The sequence below is a fragment of the Chionomys nivalis genome, chromosome 13 (genome assembly GCF_950005125.1).
Source record: "Chionomys nivalis chromosome 13, mChiNiv1.1, whole genome shotgun sequence".
NCBI classification, from domain to species: Eukaryota; Metazoa; Chordata; class Mammalia; order Rodentia; family Cricetidae; genus Chionomys; species Chionomys nivalis.
In genome coordinates, this window is record NC_080098.1 from 64,743,386 (window position 1) to 64,761,084 (window position 17,699).

The 17,699-nt window shown below is 45.7% G+C and overlaps 1 protein-coding gene across 1 annotated transcript in view; it reads left to right on the forward strand.

Moving 5' to 3' along the window:
- The window catches only part of Ippk (inositol-pentakisphosphate 2-kinase), a 45,371-nt gene that overhangs the window by 7,076 nt on the left and 20,596 nt on the right, over window positions 1–17,699 (forward strand). The window contains exons 2-8 of the mRNA XM_057787495.1: window positions 3,971–4,018; window positions 5,587–5,682; window positions 7,536–7,602; window positions 8,866–8,987; window positions 10,061–10,150; window positions 15,707–15,765; window positions 17,013–17,085. Coding sequence (XP_057643478.1) covers window positions 3,971–4,018; window positions 5,587–5,682; window positions 7,536–7,602; window positions 8,866–8,987; window positions 10,061–10,150; window positions 15,707–15,765; window positions 17,013–17,085 — 555 coding nt within the window. The remainder of the gene's footprint in view (window positions 1–3,970; window positions 4,019–5,586; window positions 5,683–7,535; window positions 7,603–8,865; window positions 8,988–10,060; window positions 10,151–15,706; window positions 15,766–17,012; window positions 17,086–17,699) is intronic.

Consider the following 17,699-nt stretch of genomic DNA (forward strand, 5'->3'; position numbering starts at 1 on the left):
GTCTGCCTCCAAACTCTGTTCCATTGTACATGACCTTGACCTTAAGGGTCAAAACCTTAATGCCTGGGCTTCCCTTCAGGCCTGGCTTTCCACATTTTATACTTTGGGATACATGTGTCCCACCTCAAGGGGAGAGGTGGTGGGGAGTTTGTAGTCTGGCAGTACATACACTCTGGTGCTCTGCATGTGCTGTTTGCAGCAGTGAGAATGCTGATGTCACTGGTGCAGGGGGAACAGTGATGCTATTTATGTTGTCAGAGAGGAGCCAACAATATTTCTTCCTAGGAACTTTTTCCCCCTCCAGATGGTCTCATTAAATAGCCCTGACTGGCCTAGGACTTGCTCTGTGGACCAGGCTGCCGTCCTTCTGTCTCAGCTTCAAGTACTGGGACTATAGGTGTAAAGGTATAAGCCACCTTACCTGGCTACATTAACTGTTTTCTCTTGGTAGGTTAGAGACTTGCTTTCTGAATTAATTTATGTTGATGCTCATTTTTTTTTGTGTGTGTTAATAATGCAGAGGAAATGTATAGTTTCCATTTGTAAATAGGCCAGCTCTCTTGTGTTTATCAGGAACACAGGTGCAGGAACCTTGGAAATCTGAGTTCATATTAATAATAAGATGTAGCATGAATAATAAAAACCCAGAGACAGACATTGAGGTTCAAACTGAAGATCAGAGCCGGGTGGTGGTGGTGCACTCCTTTAATCCCAGCACTCGGGAGGCAGAGGCAGGCGGATCTCTGTGAGTTCGAGGTCAGCCTGGTCTACAAGAGCTAGTTCCAGGACAGGAACCAAGAAGCTACAGAGAAACCCTGTCTCGAAAATCAAAAAAAAAAAAAAAAAAAAAAAAAAAAGCCGGGCGGTGGTGGCGCACGCCTTTAATCCCAGCACTCGGGAGGCAGAGGCAGGTGGATCTCTGTGAGTTCGAGACCAGCCTGGTCTACAGAGCTAGTTCCAGGACAGGCTCCAAAACCACAGAGAAACCCTGTCTTGAAAAACCAAAAAAAAAAAAACCAAACTGAAGATCAGAAAAGCAAAACAGTCAAGCCACTAGAGAAGTCTTACCTCTACCAAGGTTGACTGAGCAACTGCAGACTGAGCCCTGATCCTGTCTCCTCCAGTCTTATATTCCCCTCTAGTGCTGGAATTAAAGGCATGTGACTCCTAGTACTAAGATTAAAGGTATAGGCCGCCACCACCTGATCTGTTTCTGCATTGACCTTGTGGCCTTGAATTTATAGAGATCCACCTGCCTTTTTCTCCCAAATCCTGGGATTAAAGGTGTATGACACCACTGCCTGGGCTCTAGTGGCTTAGTTTTACTTTCTGATCTTCAGGCAAGCTTTATTTATTAAAACATAAATACAATATCCCTATAGTAAGAATCTGCTAGTGTGGAGTCAATGAGTTTGTGTTGCTGGCATTTGTGTGCACAGGCCCCCTGAACTGGTTTGTCTGAGGTTACAGTGGGGAGTTCCTGTGATAGAAAGGCTTGAGTGACTTGCCTAGCACCACCCTTCCTGGGCCTGCCTGGCTACAAAATTCTGTTGTGAGGCTTGTTAGTTCCCTGGGAAGTAGAGAAAGACCCTGTTTTCCTCTGGTTGCAGTAGAGCTCTGAGAAAATCAACTTGGCTTGTCAGGGCTCCCTATGTGGTACAGAGTGAGGTTTCCCACACATGTAGGGCAGGGCAGTGGGGCTCTGTCCTCACTGATTATAGGGTATCAGGGTGTCCTATGTTGATGTTCAAGCATGATCAGGCTTTCCGTGGGAAACAAACTCATCCTGTCGTTGACATACATTTTCTTAATTACTGGAGGGACTATAATCAGACAGGGTTTGAGCAGAACAGCACTATTGAACACAGGTAAGGAGAAAATCAACTTTTAGAAGAGAGTTTATAGAAGCTGATTATAATTATCTTTCCTGCAGATCTACTTTTCTTTTTTTAAATTTAGATGGAATTTTACTTCTATTAAAGTGATCATTAACCCAGTGATTCCCAAGCTTAATTGGTGATGCCTGCCTTGAACATGAGGAGGGAGCAATTCTAGCTTGTGTGCTTTGGGTTTCAGCTCTGCAGGCCAGGATAGGCATCCAGATCTACAGTTGATTAGCAGTGTATCTACTGCATGGCATTGGTTGGCAATGGGAATTCAGTAGGAGGGGTTGGCAAGGTTGTGCTTGGCGGTGCTTGCCTGTAGTTCTCACATAGTCTCAGCTACTTGGATGGCTGAGGCAGGAGGATCACTTGAGCCCAGGAGTACAAAGCTAACCGGGACAATATAGCAAGGCCTAGACCCTTTAAAAAAACCTTTGAGTTGTTGAGGCCTTCTCAGTGATATTGAGAAGGAAGGGAAGATTATATGAGAGGAGCTGGAGGGAGGAAAGGGAGAAATTATATTTTAATTTATAAAATAATATTATATCTTAATTAAAAACAGAATTTATTAAAAAATATTTAAACAAGATGGACTGGAGGGCTGGGAGGAGGAGTGGTGTGCATGGGTGGGGATCTCCACAGGACCTTTGTTGCTTCTTAGGTAACCGCAAATACCGTTTTTACAAAAAATGTTTTAGAGATTTATATTCTTTGTGTGTGTACATGGGGGGTGTTTTGCTTGTGTGTATGTCTTTGTGCCATGTACATGCCTGAGGCCTTCAGAAGCCCGAATAGGGTGTTAGATTCCCTGGAGCTGTAGTTACAGATGGTTGTTAGCTGCCATGTGGGTGCTGGAATTAAACCTGGGTCCTTATCAAGACCAGTATGCACTCTTAACTTCTGAACTGTCTTTCCAACCCCCATTTAAAAAGCCATTTTCAGATGGGTTTCATGCTGTATGTAACCTGTGTCAGCTTGGAAGTCACTGAAGTCCTTCCTGATTAGCCTTCCTGCGCTGGGATCACATGTGTATGTCACCACACCCAGCTCGGGGTGTGTGTGTGTGTATGTGTATTTGAAATAGGCTCTTGTTATGCAGTCCAGGCTGGCTGGGAACTCAGTCCTCAACTTTGGGAGACTGAGACAGGAGGAATACCAAGAGATCAGTCTGGGTTACATACTGTGTTCTGAAGTGAGATGGTTTCAAAAACAAAAAATCCAAAACTTGTAGTAGTTACAACTTGGAAATGTTCTGGAGCTTGTCATGAGCGTTCTTTGAGTGTTCTTCATTTCCTCATTCAAAGAGGTCATATGCACACTTCATTTAGCAGTTTGTGCTTTGAAAACAAAAACAACTTTTGCTTTTTTTTTTTTTTTAAAAAAAAAACAGGATCTTGCTAGAAATTGTGATTTGACAGATGTAAAATTGAGTTGGGCTCAATTGTGGCACACATCTATGATCTCAATGCTTGGGAGGTAGGAGCAAGAAGATGATGAATTTAAGGCCTGCCCAGGCTATGCAAGAGGACTGGAGAAATGGCCCATGGCCTACAAGTTAAGAACATGTACTGCTGCTTCTTCAGAGGACCCGAGTTCAGCTGCCAGCACTCAAATTTGGGCAGCTCGCAAATTGCCAGTTCTAGGATTTCAGTGCCCTCTGAGGGCCCTTGCACTTGTACCTAGTCATATATTACCCCAGTGAGTCTCCCACCCAATGGTGTTTTCTGTTATGTCTGTGCACCATGTGCATAGCTAACTGGTGCTGGTTAGGAGCTGCCTCGTGGGTGCTGGGACTCAAATCCAGTACTACTGGAAGAACAGCCAGTGCTCTTTACCTCTGAACCATCTCACTGGCCCCTGGATAATGATTTTTGAGCTTCCTTATTCCTTAAGATAAATAATATCTAGCAGCAAGTGGGCTGGGTCAAAGGCCAAAGATTTTGCTGGCTGCCTTGTGGTGCAAGCTTTCTGAAAGTGACCCCAGCTGGGTTCCTTCATGCTGCTCCTGGCCCCTTCTCCACAACAGCTCACCCTTACACCTGAGTGTTGGGCCATTACTGATCCTGCTTTGTTTTATATTCCAACAGCGCTGTGTAGTTCTGCGTTTTCTGAAGTTTCCTCCAAATAAGAAGAAGGTAAGATTGGTGGGCTGGCCACAGTTGTCATAGCATCTGCTTAAGAAGACCTGGATGTTTTCCTGGGGGGTGGGTCTGTGTGAGTAGGTGGGCAAGCACATGTGTGGTGCATGCACGTGTGTGCATGCGTGTGCGTGTGTGTGTTTTGATGTTAAGAACTAAATCTAGAACTTTGCCTAGGACAGGAAAGTGCCCTTCCTCTAGGGTGTATCCTATATCCTAAGCCCTCCAGTGCAGAAATGTTAATGCTAATTGTAGAAATTTAAGTATGATATAATCATTCAGTGTGAGAAGTAGTGGGCCCTCATTCTTGATGTGTGAGACCTAACAGGTCCTCTGTGTCACTTTATGGTAGATCTGTCTGCATGAGCTCTGGTGTAGCCTGTGGGCCCTGCTCAGAGGATCCCAGGACCAGGTTTCAACTTGATCTTGATGAGTTCCTTAGATGCCTCAGTGGAATTGTGTGTAAGAAAATAGTGTGTCACACTGGGTAGACAATCTGTTATGCTAAAATCACAGTGGGCAAGGTCAGGTTGTGTTGGCTGAATCATCCTAGCACAGCGAGTGGACCCTCCATGAAGGCTTGTCTGCTACCCTGTCTACCCAAGTTGAGCTACTGCTGCTTCCTGGTAAATCTCAGGTAGATACTGAGTATCGGAAGCTCCTGTGGCCACAGCTTCTTCTCTGTTCCTGTTGTTCCAGCACACACTGAGGGAGGCTGAGACACTTGGCCTGTCTTGCTTTGTACATGGCCAGCTGCCTGTCAGCTACATAGGCGTCACCTGGCCTTTGAGCTCCTTAGTGGGGGAAGGAAGAACTCTTTGAGGGGGCTGTGTCTGGTGGATGGACAGGATTGATGATTCCGTGTCTCATTAGAGTGTCTGGGAGACAGTGTGTCAGGATGTGAGGGCAGAGGTCATGGGAGCTATGGGACATTGGTGGTAGAGATGATAGAGGCCTTCAAGGCTTGTCTCCTAGGAGCATGCAGGAATGTCGCCTTTAACTGGGGCAGGAATGAGAGTCAAAGGTGGGTTGACCGGGCAGAGGAAATAATGTGGGACCCAAACATTCTGTGACTCCTACCTCAGCTGCTGAAGAGAAATGACCCAAGGTGTTGTGTTTCTGTCAGATGTGTCTTGGGGTGGCTTCAGCCTCTTCTGTCATGCCTGTCTTTGTACAATGGCTGTAGTGTGTGTTCACCCCACCTTGGCCTTCCTGGACAGTGTCTTCTGGTGGGGTGTCACATGGTCACCCTTCTGTTCCCCAGATGGATTTTATCAGGAGCTGTGACATAGTTGCACAGGCCCTGGGGTGTGTGCTGGGTTTTCCTGTCAGGCTAAGTTCTGGCAAGACCCAGTCGTAGGAGCTGTGGGATATCTCCACATACTTTGTGAGACATTGTTGGGTATGGGTGGTGAGTTCTCCAGAGGTTTGTGGGGTGCACAGTACTTAGAGTATACATGGGGTGGCTGCTTAGTCTGTCCTGAGCTGGACTCCTGGAAGAGGGTGGTATTAGGAGCCTTGTCTGGAGCTCCACCCTGAAGCTATCCTGTGCTTGTCTCTTCTAGACCTCAGAAGAGATACTTCAGCATCTGCAGAACATAGTGGACTTTGGCAAAAATGTCATGAAAGACTTTTTGGGGGAGAACTATGTTCATTGTGGGGTAAGTGCTATTTATTCACATTTCAATTTCTATCCAGTTCTGCCTGACAGTACTGACATCTCAATGTTAGCACTTGTGCACTAAGAATCTTCAAGCTTTTCTCACCAGCTGGGCCAGAGGCTCTTGCATAGTGAAGTTCTCCAGTGAGATCTTGTTATGTTATCCTTGAACCTGAAGGGAGCTTTGCCCTGAGTTCCTGTGGGTTAAGGAACAATGTGGGCCCATTCCTGGAGGCTCCTCCTGGAAGAGCTTTGTGATGTGAGCATGGGTGTGAGTTACTATGGATGCTGCTCAGTTAGGGCCTTAGAAGAAAAGCTTTGAAAACCCTTAACGTTGCTGTGTGTTTTGGGTTAACTGTCTTTGCACCTGGCCTGTGGTAAGGAGGGACTAGACAGGGAAAATCCCCTGGCCTGCCTATCTGACCTGTCCTGTCTTCTGAGCTTCGGACTTGGAAAGTCGTCTCTGTTCTGCGTTTCCTTGGCCACTGACATTGTGGCCTGTCCTCTCCAGTGTCTAGTTTTGGGGATGTTTGGAGTCAGGTGTGGCCTCTTAGAAGAACCCTCAGTTTTCCACAGGAGATGCCCATTGAATAGTGCTTGTACCTCCTCATGTCTTCTGGGAAAAAGGTTGTCGGAGGCACCGTCTTCTGGGAACTATGCTCTTCCAGCCCTGCTGTGCTTATCTGAGTGTGATGTGGGATTCTCCTCTGTATGCTGTTAATATGTTTTATTGCCTTTGGCCAATGACTTCACAGAATATAGCCAGACTGGAAAAGATATATAGAGTGGGCGGAGTCAGGGAGAAGCCATGTAGCCACTGCAGGAGACAGATGGACAGAACCGTACCTGTAGGCCATAACTATGTGGCAATAGAATAGAAATGGGTTAATTTAAGATATAGGAGCTAGCCAATAAGAAGCGTGAGCTCATAGGCCAAACAGTGTTGTAATAATACAGTTTCTGTGTGATTATTTTGTGTCTGGGCAGCTGGGAAACGAACGTGCGGCCTCCACTCATGACATGAGTGGGAGTCTTTGGTTGAGTCTGGATAAAGAAGGCCAGTGGGTTTTCCTGAGGCAAGATCCCAGCAGTTTTGTCCTAGGCACTTTTCCTTTATCACTTGGGACTTTTTTTGAAGTCACAATTCTGCCACCCTCAGAACACAGGCAGGGATGACAGTGAGGAACATGGTTTAAATTGATGCAAATTTACAAATAAACAGCTGAGGGAGATCACTAGCCTCGTGAGCCCCGTGTTGTCACTCAGCAGGTACAGCTTGCTGGCCGTCTGGCCAGGGTTTCTTGAAGTCCTTATTCTGTGTCTACAGATGCTGAAGGACCGGGAGGGGCTGTGTGTGACGGGAGGTACTCTTGGTGTGGCTGATCACCGGTGTCATGGGTCCTGGCTGGCTGTGAGGAGGGCCAGCTGCCTTTAGGAAACGGAAATGTTTTTGCCTGTGTTTAACCTTTGCATGTGTTCAAAAATTATAGATTGTCTCTTACTACCAAATTGGCACATTGAATTTTTTAAACTATAGTATTTGGGGTATAAAATACACATACTGTGAAATTCCCTATTTTAACTGTGTTTAACTATGCATAGTTCTTTTTTTTTTTTTTTTTTTTTTTTTGGTTTTTCGAGACAGGGTTTCTCTGTGGTTTTGGAGCCTGTCCTGGAACTAGCTCTTGTAGACCAGGCTGGTCTCGAACTCACAGAGATCCGCCTGCCTCTGCCTCCCGAGTGCTGGGATTAAAGGCGTGCGCCACCACCGCCCGGCTAACTATGCATAGTTCTGAGGCATTAACAGTCTTCGGGACATTGTACAATCTGTGTATTTTGTGTGTTTTCTTACAGGAAGTTGTTCAACTGCCTTTAGAGTTTGTGAAACAACTATGCTTAAAAATACAGTGTGAAAGACCAGGTAAGGTGTCAGACAGTGTTCAGTTTTTTGGGGGGAGGAGACAGGTCTCTTTGTAGCCCTGACTGCCCTGGAACTCACTATATAGACCAGACTGACCTTGAACTCACAGAGATCCGCCTGCCTTTGTTTCTCAAGTGCTGTGAGCCATGGTTGGCTCATTTGTAATTTTAAAAGGCTTTGAAATGTTTACTCCAGGTTAGGTACAGACATTTTGCAGCAGTTTTTGTGGCCAAAGGCGTAGTCACCACCCCCAAGTCCCATTTCTTGTGCGTGCTGGTGGGCTTTGCTGGCAAGAACCAGAATAAAGCCTTTTCTTTCATGATCACTGATCAAACATGTAAAGTCCATGTATTGGTTGTGAAAATGTCTTCATAGCTACTACCAAAAATAATGCTGTAGAATCATCCACAATAAAGTCCTTCCTGATTTGATTCAGAAAATGAAATAGTGCCCTGGAGTATGTCTGGGGCAGAAGCAGGAAGTGGAGGGTGCTGGATCGCACTGGGCTCTGGTGTTCATATCCACCAGGATGGACAGGGGCCAGCTTCAGGGTTCTACTCATCTGCTGCTGCTCAGCACCCCATTTCACTTCATATACAGTGGAGGTGTGATACTCCACAATGACAAGAGCCCCTGCTGCTTTGTAATGGCTGGTGGATTAAGTCTGCTCTTCGGAAGGGAACACTGGTCCCTGGTGCAGAGAGCCCGATTCCAGCAGAGCTATGTTGAGGTGACATGGGAACAACAAGAATGAGGAAAAACAATAAAAATTGAAAGGAGGAAGGGGCTGTAGTATACTTCTCCCTGTTCCTGGGCAGAGAGAGTGGCAGAATTAGGGGCATCCAAGACTCTTCTCACTTCTGATTTCTGTTGCACGCTTTAAAGCTCCTCAAGGTCATGTTCAGGGTTAAAAATTGACTAGAAGGGTTATGATTTATACCATGGGGGAGTAAGGGTGAGATCTGCCAATTGAAGAGGTGGAGTTGGGGTCCTGGAGAGTCCAGACATCCTCTCCTACAGTGACTGTGACAGCACTCACTGAGCGTTGCCTCCAGGCAGCTCTGGAGGTCTCCATGTCTAGGGTTAGAGCTTGAGAGGGCTGACCTTCCTAAAGGGCTGGCAGTGTATGGCCTGATCATGTGTCATGGTAGCTTTCCCAGTTCCCTGTTGCCTGTCTGAGGCTATCCTGTCTTGGGAACCCCCCCCACAGGACTCTTGGTATTATAGGGCTGTCTGTCTCTTATCTCATGTTCTGTCTTCCAGAGTCTCGTTGTGACAAGGACCTGGACACACTCAGTGGTTATGCTATGTGCCTTCCCAATTTAACTAGACTTCAGACCTACCACTTTGTGGAGCACCGGCCGATTCTGTGTGTAGAGATTAAGGTGGGTTTTCATTCATGGTGGCATGACACTACAGGTGAAGGGAAAGGTGGCCGTCAGGTGATGAGCCTCCCTGAGTCTCCTTGGCTCTGTCTTGAGTGTGTGTTCAGCCTTTCTCAGGAGCTCAACTTGTTTCTTATTTATTTATTTATTTATAAAGATTTATTTATTAATAAAGATTTATTTATTTATACAGTATCCTGCCTGTAGGCCAGAAGAGGACACCAGATCTCATTATAGGTGGTTGTGAACCACCATGTGGTTGCTGGGAATTGAACTCAGGACCTCTGGAAGAGCAGTCAGTACTCTTAACCACTGAGCCATCTCTCCAGCTCCTCAACTTGTTTTTTTCATACTTCCCTGGTATTAACAATGAGGGAACCTACAAGCACACACCTGCACTGGATCCCATCTGTACAGGGTGTACCTTAAAACCTCACAGTCTTGGCCACGTGCTTCCTGTTTCTTACACTGAAGACCTAAATCTGAGTAGTTGGCCAAGTACCCTAGAAGGCTTCCCCCACCCCACAAAACTATTACTTCTCTTCCTTCTCTCGGAGAGGTGATGACCCTGAGGCATGCCTTGGCCCAAGCACTTGTGATCCTTGGGGGATGGATGTTTTGTCTCTTAGCTGCACTCTCCAGAACACTAAGCTCAGGTTGTATGTACTGACAGCATGCAGAGTTTAGAAGGCAGCTGGGATTCCTGATGTCCTGGAAGCCTAGCAACTATCAGATGGGCGTCTTGCAGGCCCTACATAGTGACAGTGGGAACAACGGTTCTGCTTCTTGGAGCTGAGAACCCTCGGCCCATCTCCACTCTTCCAGCCTGCCAGTGAGAGTACAAAGCTGCTCTGTGTTATACTCCTGTCAGCCAGGCAGAACTCCACCAGTCCTCCCAGTGAGAGAGCTGCCCTTTCGCCCTCTGGAGCAGAGGGGTGTAGACTGTAGCGAAAGTTGACAACAGTTTCTGGGGACATTTCTACCTGATCTTGTTCTTCTCTAGCTCCTAGTTAGTGTGTGTGTGTGTGTTGAGAAGTATGTGATTTCTACTAAACGTTTCTTTTATTTTACAGCCAAAATGTGGGTTTATTCCTTTCTCAAATGATGTTACCCACGAGATGAAACACAAGGTGTGCCGATACTGCATGCACCAGCACCTCAAGGTGAGAACTGAGTCAGGTGTGGGAGGGCGGAGTATAGGGCATCTGGGCCTGAGGGAAGCCACTGGAATTTCTAGAAGATGGAAAGGAATTGCTGATAACCCTCTTTTCATTTCATGAGTAGCTAACATTTACTTTATTATTCTTTAAGAGTTTTGATCTTTTTGTTTATAATTTTTTTGTGTGTGTGGAGGTCAGAGGACACTTGTAGTTGGTTCTCTCCTTCCACTATGTGAGATCTAAGGATCAAACTGTTAATGCCGTGCTGGTTGACAATTAAGTAGTGAGTTTCATGCAAGCTAGGTAAGCACCCTACTCCCTGAGCTACAGCCCTGGTCCTCATTGTGTGGTTACTCTCCTCCCCCTTTTCCCTTGAAGCCCCATCTTGTCCCCACCCATGACTCTGTTCTTGCCCTTTAAGCATATTCACACATAAGTATTCAGGGATAGAGTTTAGAGAGGGTCAGTGTGGGACAGAGCTGGACTAGCTGGCTTTCTGAGCCTGAACCTCACATAATGGCTTTCATTCCCATCCATTTTCATGCAGCTTTTATTTTTCTTGATGCTTTTTTCCCCCCCTACTTCAAGTTTGTTATGCCTGAGTTACAGTGCTCTGTGTACTCAGCTTGTCAGTGCCTTAGAGAGACGTGATTAGCAGGTGCTTCTCTGTTTTTCTTGGTGGGTAGTGCCCTTTTATGCCTAAATGTGCTGAATTAAGTTTAATTAAGTTCAGTTAATCTCTTTTTTTTCTTTTGTTGGGTCGATGTTGTAGCCAAGCAGTCACTGTCAAGTCCAGTGGTGGGAATCTTCCCTGTTTTCTTCTAGAATTTTCATTCTTGATTTTAGATCTCAGCCATTTTGAGTTTGTTTTGTGTAAGGTTTTGGGTAAGTGTCCAATTTCATTCTTTTGCATATAGATAGGCATCTGGTTTTCTCAGTGCCTGTGACTGTTCTTCTAAGTATTGGTCCTGGTAATCTTCTCGAAGATGTTGGGCCTATAGGCAAGGGGCTCCTCTCTGTTTTACTTTTGGTGTATTTGTCTGTCTTCATGCCAGGACTTTGCTTACTACAGGGTTTCTCTGTGTAGCCCTGGCTGTCCCGGAACTCACTCTGTAGACCAGGCTGGCCTCGAACTCAGAGATCTGCCTGCCTCTGCCTACTGAGTGCTGGGACTAAATGCGCACACCACTGCCACCTGGTGGTTACTGTAGTTTTTATGTTGGAAGATTTTTTTTTTTTATTACTGATTGAATGTTACGAGATTCTTTCCTGTTTCTTCTTTCTCCCTCTCTCTCCTTTATCCTCTTTTCCCTCTCATGGTTTTTAAAGACAAAGTCTTTTGTAGCTCAGATTGGCCTTGAATCCATAGGTAGCTGAGGATCTCTGCCTCCTGGGAGTGTGAGCTTGTATGACACCTAATTCCTGTCCTGGTCCTTGGCTTTGACAGTCCTGGTGGGTGTAGGTGTGGGTGTCCTGAACTTTTAACAGTCACGGCTTCTCTCTCTGTTCACTAAGTAGAGCTATTGAACCATTCTAGTTAGTCTTCATTAAGTTATTCTTTTCAACTACATATTTATTATTATAAATATTTATTATTTTAAATGATATGCGTGTTTATATCTATGTGTAGATACGTGTATGAGGTGTGCAGACACACAGGCAAATACCCATACACATAAAATTTTTTTTCAAAGGAAAAAAAAATCTTTAAAAATTTGATCTTTGAGCCAGGCAGTGGTGTGGTGCACACCTTTAATCCCAGTACTCAGGAGGCAGAGGCAGGCAGATCTTGGTGAGTTTGAGGCCAGTCTAGTCTACAGAGTGAGTTCCAGGACAGCTAAGACTACACAAAAAAAAAACCCTGTCTCAAAATTCTTTTTGTCCTTTGATGATTTCATATATGAATATTTAATATATTCTGATCATACTACCCTCACCCTCCCTTATATTGCTCCTATCTCCAACCCCTTTTAATTATTGCTGTTTTAATATGTGTGTATATGTGCATGCGTATGGTGTGCGTGTATGGTGTGTATGTGTATACAACTTGAGTGAGGAAGTCAAAGGACCACTGTCAGGAGTCAGTTCTCTGCCCTGTTGAGGCAGGGTCCTCTCGTTTCTGCCGTGATGCTTATTCGGGTTAAGTTGGATTGCAAGCTTCCAGGAGTCTTGTGTCTGTGCCTCCCATCTTGCTGCAAGAGTGAGATTACATGTGTGCTGCACAGTGCCTCGGGAGTGCCAGAATTACATGTGTGCTGCACATAAAGCATTTTAGCTTGGGTTCTGTGACTGAACTCAGGGTATGTGGCTTTTTACCTACTGAGCCATCTTTTTAACCCCCATTTTATTTGGTTTTTCAAGACAAGGTTTTTTAGTAGCTAGGGAGCCTGTCTTGGAACTCGTTCTGTAGACCTGGCTGGCCTCGAACTCAGAGATTTGCCTGCCTTTTCCTCCCAAATGCTGGGATTAAAGGCATGCGCCACCACCTCCTGGCATCGCACTGAACATCTTGCCAGTCCCATTTTAATTTTTTTGAGGTACGGTCTCATGTGACCCAGATTCAAACTCTTTCTCCTCCTGCCTCTACCTTTGTTACTGTTTAGTGACTGCTCTGCTTCTTCTGTGATGTCTATATAAGTGTTAAAAATTTTATTATTATTAGTTGTGTGTGTGAGAGAGGTGTGCATGCGTGTGGGCATGCTCATGTTAAGGCACATTTGTGGAGGTCAGAGGGCAGTGATTGGGAGTCAGTTCTTCTCTCTTTACACTTTGGGTTCTGTAATTGGAACCCAGGCCTCCAAGGCTTGCTCTGCAAGTTCTTTCACCCCCTGAACCATCTTGCCAGCCCCATAAATTCCCATATGAATCCTTGGTCACTTGTGGTCCCTGAACTCTCTACTTGATTGGCTGTTTACTGGGATTGGTAGTTTTTCAAACAGTGCGTCTCTTAAGTCTTTGCTGAGGGAGGGTGTGTGTGTGCACAAGTGCTTAAGCTCAATAGGGTCGTGGACAGTTTTGGGTTACCTTTCTCTTCCATGGAGTCTCAGATAAGCTCGAGAACCTAAGAGAAACATACATGTATCCACCTAGGAAGGAGAAAGAAAAAAATGATAAAACCTCCTGAGTAAATTGGGACTGTAGGGGGCGGGGGGTAGGGGCCCTGTTTTGTGTTCTCTATGGAGATTGCCAGGCTGCGGTTCTGCACTGTGCATGCAACAGGCTCATGTGTGTTTCCCTTGTGGTAGAGATAGGGTGCTGGCTAGTTTTTTGTCAACTTGACAGACTAGAGTCATTTAGGAAGAGAGAACCTCCATCGTGAAAGTGTTCCTACCAGCTTAGCCTGTGGGACATTTTCTTGATTAATGATTGATGTGGGAGGTCCCATTCCATAGCAGGCATTGCTGTCCCACAAGGAACAGTGTCACCTGTGGATGGGTGGTCCTGGGTTTTATAAGCAGGTTGAGTAAACCATGGACAGCACTCCTCCATGGCTTCTGCTTCAATTGAGTTCTTGCCCCTTGCCCTAACTTCCCTCAATGATAGACCTGGATGTATAAGATGAAATAACCCCATTGTCCCTAAGTCAGTTTAGCCTCCCCCCTCCCCCCAGAGTTTCTTGTAGTTTTCATTTTAGTCTGTCCTGGGGCGTGTACCACCACTACCACCCAAGCTGGTCAAGGTCTTTTTTTTTTTTTTTTTTTTTTTTTTTTTGGTTTTTCGAGACAGGGTTTCTCTGTGCTTTTGGAGCCTGTCCTGGAACTAGCTCTTGTAGACCAGGCTGGTCTCGAACTCACAGAGATCCGCCTGCCTCTGCCTCCCGAGTGCTGGGATTAAAGGCGTGCGCCACCACCGCCCAGCATGGTCAAGGTCTTTTTAATCGTAGTGAGAGGAACCCTAACTAAAATAGACAGAGGGATGAGAATAGGGCATTTAAAATGTCAAAAAGAAACTTGGCATGGTGTTGCACACCTTTAATTTTGGCTTTTGAGATGCAGAGGTAGACAGATTTCTGTGAGTTTGAGTCTAGCCTGGTCTACATAGAGAGTTCCACAGGGTTACACAGTGAGATTAAAAAGTGTCACGCTCCCTGTTCTTATTTATTTAGATTTAGTTGATTTTTTTTCTTTTTTAGAAGATAGACTTTTATTTTTATGAACAGTGTTTTGCTTGCATCTGTGTATGTACTCCATGCCTGATGCCATAGAGGTGAGAAAGGGAGTTTCAGAGCCGTGGAACTGGAACAACAGCTGTAAGCGACCATGTGTATGCTGGGAATGGAACCCGAGTTCTTTGCAAGAGCAACTAGTGTTGCTCAACGCTGAGCCTTCTCTCCACTTCTTGAGTTGTGAGTTGTTTTTCTTGAGTTCCCTGGATTCTTAAAGAACTTTAGACATTTTCTGAGGTTTCAGAATTTATCATTCTGGCAAATTTTGCTAGTTTTTACATGTAAAAACCATGTCCATCTTATGTGATAGGCTGTTTAAGATGTGTATATTTATTTTAAAATTATGAAATAATGCTCACTCATAACTGATAGTTGGATACTTCCCTTCTCTGGTGATTCATGGTATTAGTTTGGTTGTCTTTCCAGACTGTTCTAGAGTAGCAATACAGACACAGACAAGCAGTGGTGCTTCTTTCCATGTTTGTTGGTGGAGCATGCAGACATAAGATACAATAGGATCAGGCTGGAGAAATGGCTTAGAGGTTAAGCGCACTGGCTGCTCTTTCAGAGGTCCTGAGTTCAGTTCCTAGCAACCACATTGTGGCTCACAACCATCTATATTGAGATCTAGTGCCCTCTTCTGGCGTACAGGTAGAACACTATACATACTAAATAAGTAAATCTTATTAAAAAAAAAAAAAGATACAATAGGATTGTGTTATTTGCACTTCTGCCCAGTGCTCCCTCCATATTAATTTTTCAGGATTTCGTGTTGTAAAGTTTTTCTCAAGATGTGTTTGCTTAAGTAACTATACTTTTAAAGCAAACATGACATCACATTATAGGTATTGTTCTGCCAGTTGAATAAATATTGGTGATGTCTTAGTTCATCTTTGGAGTGGCTGCATCCGTACACTCATTCATTCCTTTACTGTATTCTTTCCTCCTGCAGTAAATATCTTAATATCTGCAGCAAATGCTGTGCCCACATCCCTGTTGCCTCTTTGCTCTGTGTAGTTATTTTAGATTTAGGTTTACTAATTTGGAATTGTACACATTTTAAGTTTTGGTAGTTACCACAAAAGGCTGTGCCAAGTTACCATTCTTCTGGCAACATAAGATCGCATGTGTAGTGTCCTTTCTCTGGCTGCTAACAGTTTAAAGACTCGCTGTTCTTGTCACCAGACCTTCGCATGACTGCTGAACTGGCAGTGACTAGGCCGAGGGGTAGCAGGAGTTTCCTAGGGTGAGGGGTCAGTGGGCTTCTACATAGGGATGTACACCTGGGACCTCTCCCAGATCAAGGCCGCAGCCCATCTTAGATTATGCTGTTTTGTGAGCTTTATTGGTAGTCACAGAGAAAGCATTTGCTATGTTATCTTGGTGTTTTCCAGGTAGCAACTGGAAAGTGGAAGAAAATAAGTAAATACTGTCCCCTCGACCTCTACTCAGGGTAAGAGTCACTTCTCGTTTGCTGTTTTGGTTGGGTGGTGCCTGCTAAGGGACAGCCTTTGAGGTAGGGATTTTGAGGGTTACTTTGTGAAGTGTTGATGACATGTACGTGAGAAAGAGGGGGTGGGGATTAGAGGCATCTTCTATAAAGTGGGGATAGTGGGCATCTTCTATGAGGGAGGACCTGGGGGTGGCGAGGTGAGGTGAGGACAGGTATTTTGTATTGTGTAAGCTGGTTGTAAGTATTATCTGAAGTGTTGGGAGTGGGGTATGTTCTATAAAGTGGGAGTGTTGGTGAGGTTGGAATATACATGGAGGTTCTGTGCAGTGGTAAATGTGTGGGGTTCAGTGAAGTGGGGAATGGAAGGTATTCTGTGAGCTGGGTGTGGCTTGCTCTGTCTAAAGGATTCCTTGCTCATTTCCAGAAAACAAAATGCTGCTGTTTTTCCTGTGAGAGCCAAATCAGTTTGGCAGTGCAGTAAGGGAGAATTGTGATTGATTTACCTGTGCCCCCAAGGCTGCATGTTATGAAGCGAACAGTAAGACAGAGCATTATTGAGAATTTATAACTTATCAAACCTGAGTCAGGAGCTGTCCTTGGAATGTTCATAATGCAGCCTTTTCAGAACTGGCTGTGGGTACTAGTGCTGACGTCCTGTCTGCAGTGTGACCTCAGGACGTGGTTTGGAATCCTTGTTTGGGGTGGGTTTGCCTCTCTGGGAGCCCTGTAGATTTCATGTGGGGGTGAGAAAGGGGCTGTGTTCAGGGACACTGATGGAGGACCGGGGTACGGTCTGGTGCATGAGTGGCGAGGAAGAGACAACAGGTGCCTGTTGCTTTTAAGTAGGGCAGAGGGCAGGAGGGGCCAGTCCCACAGTCCCCCAAGTGAGAGGTCCCATGTTCCTGCCTTTTTTACACTTCCTGCCCTTTCCAGAGGTCTGTCACGGCATCTGATCACGATGCCCGAGCACGTGCTCTAGCCTCTGCAAGCTGCAGCTGAGGATCTAGAAGGATGAGATGGAGCTAGATGGACTCTGAGTGATTGTTGTACCTTGGCCTTCTGGTTCCCTGCAACTGCGGGATCCCTCATGACTGCCTTTGGGCCCGAGACCAAACTCCCCTCATGTGCCCAGGGCCACAGTTGCTGGTAGCTCTAGGTCCCAGCTCAGTTTGGAATCGCGTGTATGAATATGTGTGGCGAGCAGGCCAGCCCACTGCCTTTAAATCCTTAATGCTTTGTCCTTCCAGAAACAAGCAGCGCATGCACTTTGCCTTGAAGAGTCTGCTGCAGGAGGCGCAGAACAATCTGAGGATATTTAAGGTAAGAGCTGTTTCTATTCCATGGTGGATTCCTGGCAAACCTACCACACTATGATCCTGGCCACAGGTTCTGTGACCGGATGGATATGTCGGGGTGTCCAAGCTAGTTTGCCTCAGACCAGCTCTCCATGCCTTGACCTTGCAGGAGGAGGAGGCTTGGCTGAAGGAGGGAGGGGACAGGCAGGGCTAGCCTTGGCAGGAGGTAGTGGCTGTGGCCATGCTGGGAATGCATCTCTAGAGTCCCCTTTGCTATGGTCCCATTGGACAGCAAATTGGACTTGAGGCAGCGTGGAGCTGTGTGAGGGAGCAGGACAGAGAATGGACTTTCCAAAGCCCATGTCTTGCTTGGTCTGGGAAAATGACTGGTGAACTGGAAGTACTGTCCTGTCTTGGCTGTGTGGCTGGTGTCTTCATGAAGAGGGTGGGGCATGGGCTGGTATTAACCAGACCTGACAGGAGAACTTCCTCGCCCTGGAGGCTGGTCAAAAGTAATCAGCATCCTTTGCTGTCTGTTTCCATAATATCTCCAGATCCAGAAAAGGAAGACAGTTTTAGTTCATTTTATTATTTTTAATACATTTTTTATTGATATTTATTGAGCTCTACATTTTTCTC